The sequence below is a fragment of the Rattus norvegicus genome, chromosome 8 (assembly GCF_036323735.1).
Source record: "Rattus norvegicus strain BN/NHsdMcwi chromosome 8, GRCr8, whole genome shotgun sequence".
Taxonomy (NCBI): Eukaryota; Metazoa; Chordata; class Mammalia; order Rodentia; family Muridae; genus Rattus; species Rattus norvegicus.
The window spans coordinates 124,669,622-124,684,053 of NC_086026.1; the positions used below are offsets into that span (position 1 = coordinate 124,669,622).

The 14,432-nt window shown below is 48.5% G+C and overlaps 1 protein-coding gene across 2 annotated transcripts in view; it reads right to left on the reverse strand.

Moving 5' to 3' along the window:
• Positions 1-3,055: 3,055 nt before the first annotated feature.
• Tgfbr2 (transforming growth factor, beta receptor 2) overlaps positions 3,056-14,432 on the reverse strand; it is an 89,065-nt gene continuing 77,688 nt past the window's right edge. Inside the window, exons 7-8 of one of the 2 annotated variants that reach the window (XM_008766690.2) lie at positions 8,228-8,355; positions 3,056-5,900 (exon numbers count right to left, since the gene is read on the reverse strand). In XM_008766690.2, the coding sequence (XP_008764912.1) occupies positions 5,721-5,900; positions 8,228-8,355 (308 nt within the window). In that variant the 3' untranslated portion in view covers positions 3,056-5,720. The remainder of the gene's footprint in view (positions 5,901-8,227; positions 8,356-14,432) is intronic. The other variant, NM_031132.4, reaches the window with a different exon arrangement.

A 14,432-nucleotide genomic window follows, 5' to 3' on the forward strand; every position in this document is an offset into this window, starting at 1 on the left:
GAAGACTTAAGAAAAAAGTGTTTTACTCATCAGTCATTCAAGAAACATTTACGAAAGTCCAGGCGTCATGGTCTACTGTCTTTCTAATACCTTTTGAGATAAGGGCACATGCGATTTAAAAAAAAATGTTCCCGATGGCTGGCAAAATGTGAAATCATCTCAGGTACCAGCACACATCTCACACCTGAAGAAATGCTACCCACACCCAGAAGACCAGCGCCTCTTCCCACTGTTCTCAAGCAAGCCTTAACTTAGACATCGTCAGGGGAGTGCTGGGCAAATAAAGTGGAGACAGAGGAACATTCTGGCTCCCCTAAAGCAAACAGGGCTATGGGGACACAGATGCAAAGATGTGTTACACGGACTGCCAGGCGTTTCCTCATGCTAGGGAGCCTCTTTGTCCCACTGAGGTGGCCAGTTTTAATGAGGAGACAACAAGACACAGAAAAGCAAGTGCTTTGGTTACTCAAAAGTCGAGTTCCTGGGTAACTTGGCTTTGCCCCTGATTGTAGCTCAGGGACCTGTGTTCTGAAAATCCAGTTCTTCCCCCTGGGCATCCGTACCTTCCCTCCCTGCCTCCCTACCCAGCCTGATGGGAGATCGGGGTTACTGCTCATGGAGTGAGCGTTTTGTTTCTACTGCCAACGCCCACGTAGGCAGACCCTTCCCTGCTGTGGTCTATAGACCACTCTTCCCCTTCCTTCTGCGTCCTTAATGCTATCTGAGGCTTTCCTACAAATCCGCCTTTATGCAAAGCAGCAATTTACTGTCGGCCAAGATGCAGGCAAGGTTTTCTAGGTTCAACCCACAAATGCAAAGCTACATGTGGACTTTTTTTTTTCATCTTTATTAACTTGGGTATTTATTTACATTTCAATTGTTATTCCCTTTCCCGGTTCCCGGGACAACATCCCCCTAAACCCTCCCCCTCCCCTTTTCTGCGGATGTTCCCCTCCCCATCCCCCCCATTACTACCTTCCCCCCAACAATCACGTTCACTGGGGGTTCAGTCTTGGCAGGACCCAGGGCTTCCCCTTCCACTGGTGCTCTTACTAGGCTATTCATTGCTACTTATGAGGTTGGAGCCCAGGGTCAGTCCATGCATAGTCTTTAGGTAGTGGCTTAGTCCCTGGAAGATCTGCTTGCTTGGCATTGTTGTACATATGGGGTCTCGAGCCCCTTCAAGCTCTTCCAGTTCTTTCTCTGATTCCTTCAACGGGGGTCCTATTCTCAGTTCAGTGGTTTGCTGCTGGCATTCGCCTCTGTATTTGCTGTATTCTGGCTGTGTCTCTCAGGAGCGGATCTACATCCAGCTCCTGTCGGTCTGCACTTCTTTGCTTCATCCATCTTGTCTAATTGGGTGGCTGTATATGTATGGGCCACATGTGGGGCAGGCTCTGAATGGGTGTTCCTTCTGTGTCTGTTTTAATCTTTACCTCTCTATTCCCTGCCAAGGGTATTCTTGTTCCCCTTTTAAAGAAGGAGTGAAGCATTCACATTTTGACCATCCGTCTTGAGTTTCATGTGTTCTAGGCATCTAGGGTAATTCGAGCATTTGGGCTAATAGCCACTTATCAATGAGTGCATACCATGTGTGTTTTTCTGTGATTGGGTTAGCTCACTCAGGATGATATTTTCCAGTTCCAACCATTTGCCTACGAATGTGTGGACTTTCAAAGGGTACACAGGGCAGTCACTGGCGTGCTAGTCAGAGGGAAGAAATCACACGCAGACGCACATTCTGCGAAGCAGCCATTACTGTGACAGACCTGGGAGAAAGAGTCACGTGGGCCAAAGCAGTTCTTGGGATGGAGAGAGGCCATGCTGGCACATCAAGAGGCCACCATGCCAGGACACAGGAATCAGGGACAGCACTGAGAAAAGGGACAGCAGGCTCCATGGGCTACTTTTCCTTTATTAGTGCACTTCTGTCGTGGATTGTCTTTTGGTCCTCTGTGTGTGTGTGTGTGTGTGTGTGTGTGTGTTCACGTGTGGACATGCACATGCACACATGTGCATGGGTGGATGGGGAGATGAGAGGTTAAACTCTAGTGTTATTCTTTAGACACTTGGATTTTGACACAGTCTCTTCACTGACCTAACTGACTTGGGGCTCAGTTAGGCGAGGCTGGTTAACCAGCAAGCCCAGAAGAGCTTCTATCTCTGAGGCCTCCCCTGCTAGGATTATGAGCAAACTGTATCACCTGACGTTTTTCCACCTGAAACCTGAGGGCCAAGCTCCTTTCCTCACGCAACTGCCTTATCTCTCCTGGGTTTTTTTTTTTTAAAGGGACACGAGTCTGTTGTAGAACATCCCCAACACACACACACACACACACACACACACAGAAACACCCACATACACACACGCACACACACATACATATGCACACATAGATGCATACATACACACATATACACATACATATACCACATACACCACACACAAACATACATACATACGCCACACACACATACACATACCATACACACACATACACATACCACACACACATACACATAGCCCCCCCCACGTATACACATACACACACCACACGAGTGTGCACTTGCACACACACATGTTCCATAAGTTATCTCTATCAGAGCAGCCGTGACTACCTACAAGAGACCATCAAAACGGGATCTGGTGCCATGTCCCCTCCCAGAAGCAGGTAGGAAGGCTCATCAGACCCTTCCCTTGGATCACACCCACTCCTTTCTGTACCTTCCTCCCAGATGTATGTCATTCTGGCCAAGTTGCAAGTGATTCTATGGTCTCTGGATGAGCTAGAGTGTGTGAAGGGAAAGAGATTAACCTAAAGGAGCTCAGTCTACGAAGCCATGGGGAAGTCAGCATCCACGTGGGGGCGAAACTCCGTGCACGGTTCCCACACCTGGAGCTTAACCCGTGCCGTACTCTGTGAGTAAGCACGGCACCTCGTCTGCTCAGCGGCAGTCCACGTGGAAGAGTCCGAAAGGACATTTTCTGCTGTGCTGAAGAATAATCCGGCGTGTGGAGTGGCTTAGCTCCTGAGAAGAGCAACAAGAGGCAAGGTCGTCTGCAGGCTTTGGATTTATTTGATCTTCTAGACATTTTTATTTATATAAAAGACAAACGCTGCATAGATTGAAAATAAGTGCTTTAGGTCTTGATATAAAAAGAGTATTGTGCATTCACATTCCTATTTGAATACATGAGTATGGCTGAAGTGTTCAATAAAAGAATAAAACCTTCCCTTTACGCAGAGTAGTGAACAAGAGTCAACACTTTCAGGAATGACAGGAATGATATTCCTTGGTCTTTTATCTCGAATAAAGAAAAGAAAAATGACACAAACAAAACAAGCCACAGTAACATGACACCATATTCCAGTTTCTGATGATGACCCGGAAGTGAAGTCATTTTTGAACCCTAGAAACCCCACAAGTGGACCAGCATTCTGTCAATTCACCACTAGAGGGCGCAGAACAACAGCTACTGGGTTAGCACTGGCGAGCCCAAAGGAGCAAGTGGGTTGGGGTTTTTTCCACGGCGTTCCCAGCCCACTTTCATGGGAAAGAGAGCATAGATTTTTGCCCTACCCCCGACCTGACTGTGTACCCTACCTACAGAACAAAAGACCCCTCGATGGTTTTCCAATCACGGTCCTATCTGGCTGAAAATAAGTCGCTTCAAAAACACATTTGCTAGAAGAGACTGTGGTCTGCCACATCCACACTTGTTGGTGGATTGACAAACTTCCTATTAAAGCTCTCCAATCTCTGCTCTCATCCAAGTGGATGCAGATTCCCTGTCTCTACATGGGACTCCTGCACGTCCCCTGTTCAAAGATGCACCTGTCATTTCTGCCAAGGTTAGGACCACACAGAGACCAGTAGCCATAGAGAAAGATTCTTAGAGCAGGGACGTTCCCTTGCAGAGGCAGACGAAAACTTACTATGTGTACAAAGAGACCTGACCTAGCGAGGTCACCCGCAGGTCTCCTGAGGCCCTACTTATGTCAGTTTCAAATCATAACACCAGATAAGGTTTGTGCAATCCAATGTTTTCCCCAAATAAGGTGCAAGTGTGTTCATGGGTGTATGTGTGACGGAGGTCAGAGGTCAATGTCAGATGTTGTTCCTCAGGGCGCTGTTCACCCTGCTTTGGAGACAGCCTTCTTCCTAGCTGACCAGTGGTTTCCCAGAGCTTAGATGACAAGGGTGTCCCAATGGACATGGCTTTTGCCATGTGTTCTGGGGGACTGAACTTAGGTCCTCTTGCTTGTGAGGCAATCGTTTTTACTCACTGAGCTCTCTCTCCATGCTTACAGATGCATGTTTCTTATGCTAGATCCTGAGTAGAAGCAGCTTTCATTTCTAGACTGGGGTGGGTGTGAGTAATGGGAAATATGGAGGCTTTGCAGTGAGAAGTGAGGCGGCTGCCTAACAGCCCACAACTTCTTGCTGTAGATGGTGCCACCTGGTGGTGGAGCTAGGAACTATCTCCTCTCCTTATTGGGGATCTAGATTTTTCTGCCCTATCCCAAATAGTTCAAAAGAAGCTCAACTAACTTTTTATGAGGTGTGCTGACTGAGGAAAACAGGGGTCCAAAGTGTCCCGGGGGAGCAGTTGTACAGTATGGGCAGTTCTGCCATTCAAATCCTGCCTGTTATTTGGGAAGCTCGGAAAATGGAACCCACTGGTGTTGTCCTGGCAAGTTGGAAACTCCAACGGCAGGGAGACAAAAAAATTAAACACAATGAGCCTCAGGGGCTGGGTGTGGGGTGCGCCATGTTTAAAATCAAAACAAAGGACAATGGCTGGGAACAAATAATAGTAACGAATGCAAAGAAAAGAATTAAAGATCTCAATCTTATCAGTAGACTGTGGGGCAATTTCGTGGGTGGGGAATGGGTCTTCTTTGATTCTGGTAGTCTGCGAAAGCAGAAAGATGGGGCCAAGTTTCAAGGCGAAGCCAGAAGGTTCGTTCACACATCAGATGTGAGGTTTGAATGTCACAGATACAATCAGGAGAAGCAAAGACACTTGGGAGACCCTGGGACATAGTGCTGGGTTGGGACTTAGCCCCCTGGTTCGTAAAGCACCCTATTGTAGAGGGTAATTATTGCAAAACAAAGTGTTTTGTGGCCAAAGCAGGCTGCAAGGCATGGATCCTTCTGGCACATTGTCCCCCCAACCCTGCAGTCGAGGGACCATCTCCCGTGTGAATGATTGTCAAGTGCTAACGTTATGCCGAGCCCCTTCCGCTCCATTCCAGAGCTCTCCAATAAAAACTAATTCCCCGGGGGACATTTGATCATTTCCACTGTCTCCGTGCAGAGAATGGCTATATATAGAGAGATATAGACATATAGATATATAGATATATATAAAACATAGCTATTCGTATTTACACACAGGCATTAATAAAGTGCAAACGTTATTGGCTGTTGTAAAAAAAATCAATCTCATTTCCTGAGGAGGTGCTAGCACAGCTTATGCCAGGACAACACCCAAGGCATAGGATGCCTTCTGTCACTCGTTCCCCCACCGCTTCTGCTATGGTTGCTGCTGCCACCGCTGCCACTGCTGCTTCTGAACATGGAGCAGCTACTAGGGAAGAAGGGAGCAAGTCCTTGGTTTTCCAGAAGCATCAGTCAGGAAAGCAATCCTGCTGCCTCTGGTCTTTGGTTAGAGGACGGCTTCCGGAGTCTTGGCCCAGCCTGCCCAGAAAAAGCTATTTGGTAGTGTTCAGGGAGCCGTCTTCTGGAATCTTCTCCTGGGAGCAGCTCCTCCCGGAGAGTCTATCTGGGTGCTCCAGTTCACTGAAGCGCTCTGCCACACACTGGGCTGTGAGACGGGCCTCGGGGTCGTGGTCCCAGCACTCGGTCAGTGTCTCACACACGATCTGGATGCCCTGCAGAGGAAAGGAGGGGGGGTCCCAAGGGCGCCGTCAGCGGGTGGTCTCCATGGAATCAGTATCAATACATCATTATCAAAGTCCACAGTTCAGAATAAGGCTCACTCTTTCTACGTGTCCACGTGTATGTGGGTGTGGGTCAAAGGTCAATGTCAGCTGCCTTCCTCTTTAAGACAGGGTTTCTCGTTGAGCCTGGAGCTCACTGATGTGGGATCCTTCTGTCTCCTTTTCCTACTCTGCTAGTCTTACAGGCTTACATTGCGGCTCCCAGCTTTTTACATGGATACTGGGGATTCAAACTCAGGTCCTCACGCTAATCTGCATATGACTTTTACTAATAGTCATCTCTCCAGTGCCCTAGGGTCTACTCGTGGTGGCACACATTGTACAGAAAGTAACAAATGTACCCATTACGGACTCTGAAGGACTCCCGTTCCCCACTTTAGGCTGAACTCTCTTTCCCTTGCCTCTTTCATGGCCGCTGGAGATTTTCCTCTTTCAGACCGTAACCGCGATGGCTCATAGGCACCCTTCTGTTTGAACAGAGCTGGACACCCAAGCCCAGAGTAGGACAGGCTCATTGCTTCCAGAACTGCCTAGGGTGAATCATGATGATACCCCCTTCATCTCCATTGACATTAAGCTGGGCCCTCTGACGTGGCTGGCTTTGTGTGCCAAACAGGCCTGACTGTAAGATATTTCCAAGGTGGTCCTTTCCTACGCAGCCCCGCTCCCTGAACCTCACTCCCACGCACGTAAGCCTATCTAGAACAGCAAAGCACTCTCTGTCAGCTGGACTTCATTTTGTGTCAAGAACGTCTTTCTTAATGTTTTGAGTTCTTTCAGAAAATCGGAAGGTAAGTGAATAGTCTGAGTGGAAATAAGATTAGCTCCTCCCATGCAGAGGTCAACGTTGCCTCTGGTGATCTCTGTACAGCTGGCGGAGATGCATCTAACACTCTCCATGGAGAGTTGGTACTGGCCTGGCAATAGCAGTGACTTTCACAACTTCTGGGGGGACCCCCGCCCAGCCCCTAGTTCTTGATGTGGAATCAATTGCATAATTCACCTAACTGAGTGTTGATTGATGGCCCTGTTAAGGGTAGAGTGTTATTGTTGCTATACCAGAAACATTTATTTTGTCCTGACACAGTAATTACAGGCTGTAAATTAAATTAAATATTAAGCATTACCTTGAAATCAATAGGGGCAACAAATCTCATTAAGAGAAAAAATGTATTATGCAAATTCTTTCCAGAATTTTATCATAATGAATAATGGCTTCATTAAGAGAACTTTCTAGGAGCGACTTCAGGAGATGGTGAGAGAGTTTCCACGGGACACACCATTCCAGTGCCTTCTAAATCCTGAGTTTCTACAGCCTTGCATGTTTAGAACTAAAGACAATTTGCCTGAGACTCTGGTGACTACCCTGACCCTGGGAAGTCTGGTTCATCTACTCCCTGATCACAGGGCTGGCTCTGGGCCAGGGCTGCTCTGAGCTTCCTGCCCCATTTGCCTTCCTGGTTGTGCCTGGCTTGCTGTTTCCGGCTCTCCTTTGAACTTCCCTTGCCTTTAGGCAGACCCGCATAGCCATGGTGCTCGAGGATAAAAGACTTCATCCGAAAAAGCAATAAAGGGCTTTGCTAGGGTGGAAAAGAATCATGTTAAGGGAGGGACAGGAAAACACCGTTCTAAGTCTTTCTTTCCCGAGGCTTTCTCTCACTCACAACCTACCCTTCCTTCTCTTCTCCTCCACCTCAGCTATGAGAGCCTTCACTTCCAGTTCTTGGGAAGAACAGCCAGAGAGCTGTGAGGATGTAACTGGACAGGCTGCCCCGCCCCCTCCCTCAGAGGCCAGCTCCTCTGCATTGATTTCCTGTCCCCCAGAGCGGTGAGCCAGCCTCCTCTTTCCCAAGCACGCTCAGACACAGCCCCTCTCTCATCTCCATGCACAGCCAGCACGTGTGAGCCCAGAAAGGCCTCAGAGGAGCAAGGTCAGAGCCCAGACAGAACGGGGTGTAGGCTCCTCCTGTGAAGACACAGGAGTGGACGGCAGACACAGCTACCAATAGATCTTAACTTTGAGTCAAGAGAGCTTGGGAAAGGTGACTAGGGAGTGGCCTACTTATCTGAATGCTCTTTGGGAATGCTGCATAAGCCTGCTGAAGGCAACCTACGAGGCCAGGGTCATTCACTTATATTGGAATTTTCCTTACAAACACAAACCCAACGGAGTTACAGAGAACCAGGGGCTCTGCGCTCAGAGTTAAGCTCCATCTCCCAGAATTCTCTGCTATAGCTCTGGGCCTTCTGGCCCTCACCTGGTGGTTGAGCCAGAAGCTGGGGATTTCAGGCCGTCCTCGGTCTCTCAGCACGTTGTCTTTCATGCTCTCCACACAGGGGTGCTCCCGCACCTTGGAACCAAATGGGGGCTCATAATCTTTCACTTCTGCGAAGAAAACAGGCAGAGACAGGACAGATGAGCTAAGGACGCGTGGCTGAGGGGAGTGTGTTTGATGAGAGCCTGGCTGGGTAGGATTGGGTAATCCAGCGGCAGAATGAACCCGTCATCGCTAGAGCACTTGTAATGGCGGTGGATTAAAGTAAGAAGGCATGGGTGATGTTGGAAGGATGCTGGGAAATATTCCACTGGTGACTGATTGTCCAGTCCTTCTAGACATCAGGCCACTAGCTGATACCTAGGGAATATGGCAGACAGGGACCCAGCTTTCTCCTAATGCAGGCACGCTCAGTTGTCGGGGAGGGAAACGGGTTATCATACATGTCATGGTACACAGACACATTCATACAACAAACATACGTACAAATCACAAAGCACTCATACAAGCAAAATAATAATAATAAAATAAATAAAAAATTAAAATACAACATGTTTTCCCCAAAGATGTATGTATTACAAGGCTTCTGGCCCTCCATAGGCCCACAGTAATAAAACATATTCAATAAATGGTATTCAAATTCATGGGGACATTTGCCCTATGGAGCAAGGAAGTTCTGATGCTGTAACCTGGATGGGTAAAGACATTCCTAAGGGAAGTAAGTCAGACACTAATGGGGACTATGTAATGTGCTACCAAAACTTACCCTGGAGATTAGCCACTCTCATGAGGCATAGAGAGGGAGAACTAGGGGGACATTCAGAGTCGGCTGAGGGAAACTCTTCCTTGATACATCTTTCCATGGATTCCCAGACTGATGGCTTTGAGAGTGGGACTGTTATGACAGCCAGTTTAAAGCTGCCGTGTGTCACCATCTAGTACTTGGGAAACTGAGGCTTGAGGAGCAGGCGTTCAGGGCTGCCTGGGTTACGTAGGGCAAGCATGACAAGTCAGTCCGATTCTTACACTGTGGTGGTGCACGGAGCGCCAGGCCACACGGCTGGATTTCCTTGTCTCCAGAAGCATGAGCCAGAAGGAAGTTTTTCCTTTAATGATCCAGCCTCAAGTACTGTCTTGTGGCAGTAGGAAGGAGGGATAAATCCCCTTGGAGCCTGACTCACAGAGATGAAGAGAGAGTGGTGTTTCTCTGGGGTTCAGAGATGATTACTAGGGGAGAAGGGATGGTAATGTGGATTTGGTGTTTATAGTTGATAGAAAGTTTTGGATGGAGAGAACGAGAAAGTTCTGGGGCTGGGGATACAGCTCAGTGGCAGAGCGCTCACCTACCATGCACAGGGCCCTGGGTTCAAGTTCAATCCCCAACACCACGAAGGACAGTGTGTGTGTGTGTGTGAGAGAGAGAGAGACAGACAGACAGACAGACAGAGACAGAGAGAGACAGAGAATGACAGACAAGCAGACACAGAGATAGAGAGAGAGACCAAGAGGGAGCAGCCCAGCCATAAACATTAGTAGAGCTAAAGAGGAAGACTGGGCTACGTCCACATTTCCCCCCAAATATGCAGGATCCTTTAGCCTCAAGATAATTTTCCTTAATGAGCACAAAGTTTTAGTAATTGCCTTCTGTGCTAAGAACTGAAGGTTTCATGGTAACCTGGAATTTTAAAAAGGGATCGCCTGTTTTCTTTTATTTTTCTCTTTCACTTTCCCAGAAGTGCATTCATCTTTTACGACCTTACCCCAATAGAAAACTTTTAGGGAGTCTTTATCATTTTATTTGCTGGCTGATCTTAAAAACATTCTCATTTAATCTCTGATACGCTCATACATTTATGTCTCTGCTTTGATGATATCCACCCACCACCTCTCTCCTCTCCCTAGTGCCCCCACCTCTCCCCCTGATTTTACTTTCTCCTTTTTCGTTATCAATAATCCTGGGGTGTTTTCGTAGCTAACTTTTCGTAGACTTTAAGTTTTTCCCTTATTATATTTTACAATGCAACTGCATTTATAACACGGAGACAAACACATGCCCCCTCTTTCCCCCTTTTACTTTGAGCAGCTAAATAATTTATCTACGCTGGCCCTAGGGTGAACTCTGAAATCTGACTTTCGGGCACGCACAGCACTTCTTCCTCCCATTCCCTATCCTCCGTCAGGTGTCAATCCTGAGGCTCAAGACTGAGGCGCCATTTTCTGCCGTCCCTTCCTCGGCTCGGTGCTTTCGATGTTGCTTTATACATGGCAGGCATCCAGGTGAATCCACACTCATCGCCAACGCTTCCTACAGAAGGAATGCAGCTACTGGAGGGACCGCCATCTTCCCTTCCAATTTATCTCACGGCCCAATCCAACCAAAGCGCATGCCTCCCTGTTGCCCTATTCCAGGCAAGGACAGGACAGCATGGAATCTGTGTGAGTTGCGAGTCTCTCATTAGACACCGTACAGGGCCACAGGGTCCACATTTCTCTTTGGCAGCTGTTACCTCTGTGTTCTGTGCCCAGCTAGACACCCTCTACCAAGCTAAGAATTCTAGACCTGCTCAAGCGTTGCCCGCAGGCCTCACTCATTCCTTTATCTCTGCATTATAACAGGCTGATGGAGCTACCCCAGTCTGGAGATGCCAGGACATGACAGCTACCTGCCAGGGGCAGCCGTATCACAAGGCAAACTAGTGCAATCCTCTTCTGGCCTCCGCAAGTCTCTCTAAGAGCGTCTGTGGGGCAAGGCTGAGTCCAGGCTTTGTGTGAATTATAAGTCATGGCTTGGTCTCCCTGATTGTCCCTGATCCCTTCCTCCCTCCCCACGAGATGTGCTTCTCAATGAATAATACCCCCCAATCTTTAGATCAGCCCCTCCTTCTGGCAATACTGCCCAGCCGTCTGCCCAGTAAGATCTTCCTTCCTCTCTTGGCTTCGCTCAGCTGCACCACCAGAAGATGACTGCCACTCCATCGCTGGGGGCCTGCAGACGCTCAGAACTACCCTGCGTTATGGTCGTCTGATGAAGCGCTTTCTTGCTTTCTCCTTCCCGGGGAGCACTTCAGAGAGTACTCAGGGAACCGCAGTTCTCAGAAACGACAGGGCAAAAAAACACTGTACCACAGAGAAGAAGATATCAGGATGACGCTCAAGCCCGCTGTCCACCCCATGGCTGACAGGCCGGAAGAAGGAAGAACAAAGACAAGATTTGGATGGCTGAGTTAACTAACACAGCCAGCTTACTCCACTCCACGTTCCGACCCTCAGAGTCATCTGTGACGGCTCAAACTTCATTTTCATCTTGACCGGACATAGGATCACCTAGGAGTCACACCTCTGCATGCTCCTGAGGTTCAGGGAGGACAGGGCACCCCACTCTGAATGTGAGCCACACTGTCCAACAGGCTGCAATGAAAAACTAAGCAAAAAGCCTCACAGGAGAGATCCAGTTAAGCAAGGTGATCATCGCTACCTCATGTCCCTGTATCCTCGCCGTCTGTACCCCAGAACGATGGACCTAAACGAACCTCTCCTTCCTTAAGTGGTTTTGGTCACGGCTGTCAATCACAGCACTTATTTTAATGTTTCGGTTCAGTGTGGGTCAAAGGAGGTTTCTGTAAGGCATGGGCGAAGGCGGCTGCAGAGAGCCTCAGGCTCGAAGCTGAAGTCGTGGATGCCCAGTGGAAGTGGAGAGGACGCATATTTTTTTTCCACTCAGCAAGAGGAAGCTTCACTGAGTTTCTCTTCGTTTTTCCTGAGACCTTGGGAACTGTGAGACTTCTGTGCTCTGAAAGGATAAAGCCTGCTTCCTCTCTTGGGCTAAAATGGGGAAGGAGGAGGTCAAGGGTCATTCCTCTGCAAGGCTCTGGCGGAGACTAGCTCTCTGTGCCGCATGGGGAGGATTTGAGAGCTTTGTTGACCTTTGAACTTAACATGGGAAAATGGGGGCAAAGAACACCACGGGACCTAACCCGGCAGGTGCCTGTCCCTTGGAAATGACCCTTTAAGAGGGTACGGCCGTGTTTACCGGTCACCTCAGCACAGGGAGGCTGAGTCGAGGGGGTGATAGTGATCTGAAGCCAACCGGGGCTACAGAGTGACCTTACGCAAACAACCTATGCTACAGAGTGAGAGCCCATCTCAAAAGCAATTCAGACAGTCAGTCAAGTAATCTTCCCAGTTAGAAGTGGGGAGAGGATTTGAACCACACACACATCTGCAGTTGTCGGCTAATTAAAAATTAATTAATTAATTAAAATCAATCAATTCATTAATTAAAAATTAATGGATTGATTGATTAAAATTAATTAATTAAAAACCATGGTGCACTGTGGTGGTCAGAGGACGCCTTTTGGGAGTTGTTCGGTTCTTTCCTTCTACCACATGGGTCATGGGACTTGAACTCAAGTCAGCTGGTGCCTCCACTTCCTGAGCCATCTCCGATCCCTGTGCACACACTTCAAACTGACTTCTTCAACCCCAGAAACGCCGCCCTTGCCCAGTGGATGCGTCCACAGTGGATAACAATGCATGTTTGATATTTTTGTCATACCACGGATTCTGGTGATTCCTCTTTGTCCAGTCTTTCCCCTCACTTTGAACACCCTGGGCCTGACCTTTTTTCTCTCCTGTCCTATGAGGTGCGCCCGGATGGCTTACACGTGGCGCTGTGTGTACTTGTCACTTAGCCAATACACCTAGTGTCTGCTCTGGACACTAGAGCAGAGGTACTGGCTGCTACCCCCATGGCTAACCAGGGAATCCTATTCTCTGTTCTCTGAGCCCCAGCAGGAACATGAAGATGGAGAGATTTTCTAACTGCTCCTCAGTTCTAAATTTCCTCCAGGTTTCCACAGATGTTTGCCTTGACCCTGAACGAGAAGGCAGACCCCTGCCTTAAAATGTGGACTCTGGGAAACAAGGTCAGAGGTCAGACGTCCTGAGGGAGAAGGTTAGCAGACAGGGAGTCCTGTACTAGGGTGGTGGGCACTGATGGGACCCTCATATTCTGTATCATGACATTGTCCTAGGGGTGGAGCAGGGTAGATGATTGACAGCATATTGGTGGCCTGGGTCCTTTGGCTCTGAGTATCTCCCCACAACTTGGTGTTCAATCTACCTCAGTGAAGGAATCCCATGTGAGCTCATATTGACTTTGCCTCTCTACTTACCTTTCACATTTCTGCTTAAGATAATTTAGAAAGTGCACATGTTTAAACCCGTGAAATTACTGAATGAAGGCTTCGAGAAAAATCAAATCTCTTCTCACCGCTGTGCCCCTTGGGTCCTTCCACAAAGGTGGCTTCGGTGAGACTAAAAGCGATTTCAATCATTACCTCGCTGGCTGTAAGTGAGCACTTCTCAGCCTACTTTCTTATAAGAGAGCAGGCGAGTCGCCCTTGGTTCAACAGGGAGAGACTCCAGCAAAACGTAGCAGAAATGAACTACAGGAAACGTGAATCCCACTTGGGCAGGTCTGTCCATACTGCATTGCCGTTAAAGCCACTTAAAGGGGTGGTGAGATGGCTCAGTGGGTAAAGGCATCCACCGACAAACCTGAAGATCTAAACTGTATCCCGAGAGCACGGTGGTGGGTGGAGAGGACCAACTCTTACAACGTGTCCTCTGACCATCACAACGACCCATGGCACACGTGCACTGCCCCAACAAACAATGTCATAAGAAATTTAAAGTCACTTAGACCCATTCCTGGTTCCTTCCTTATCCTACAGAAAATCTGAAACAAGGGCTTTCAGAAACTGCTCCCCGAATCCTGCCCAGAGCTAGTGCCTAGGGACTGCCCCACCCACTGTCCACTGAAAACCTGACAGATGCCTCCCTCCCTGCCGACCTCCCCACCACAGGCCCTCAAGAAGGGTTGTTCTTTAGGGATCTGCTAGACGGAGACACTTCGCAACTTCTGTGCGAGCTATGGAAAAGCTACTTTGTAAAAAGAAATCTCCCCAGCGGTCCTGACTTCCCTCCAGTGCACAAACACTTGTGTTCTGGCTTTGGGGAAGGTGGGGCTGCAGGTGGAGCTGGAGGCGGAGAGAGAACAGGGCGGTCTCATTCCTCTAACCACAGGCACCGGAGGCGGTAGGGTTGGCATCGGGCCAGAACAATGTTAACTCGGGGTTCCTCTGTGGGATCCAGGGTGCTCCAACTAAAGTGGACACCTCCACAT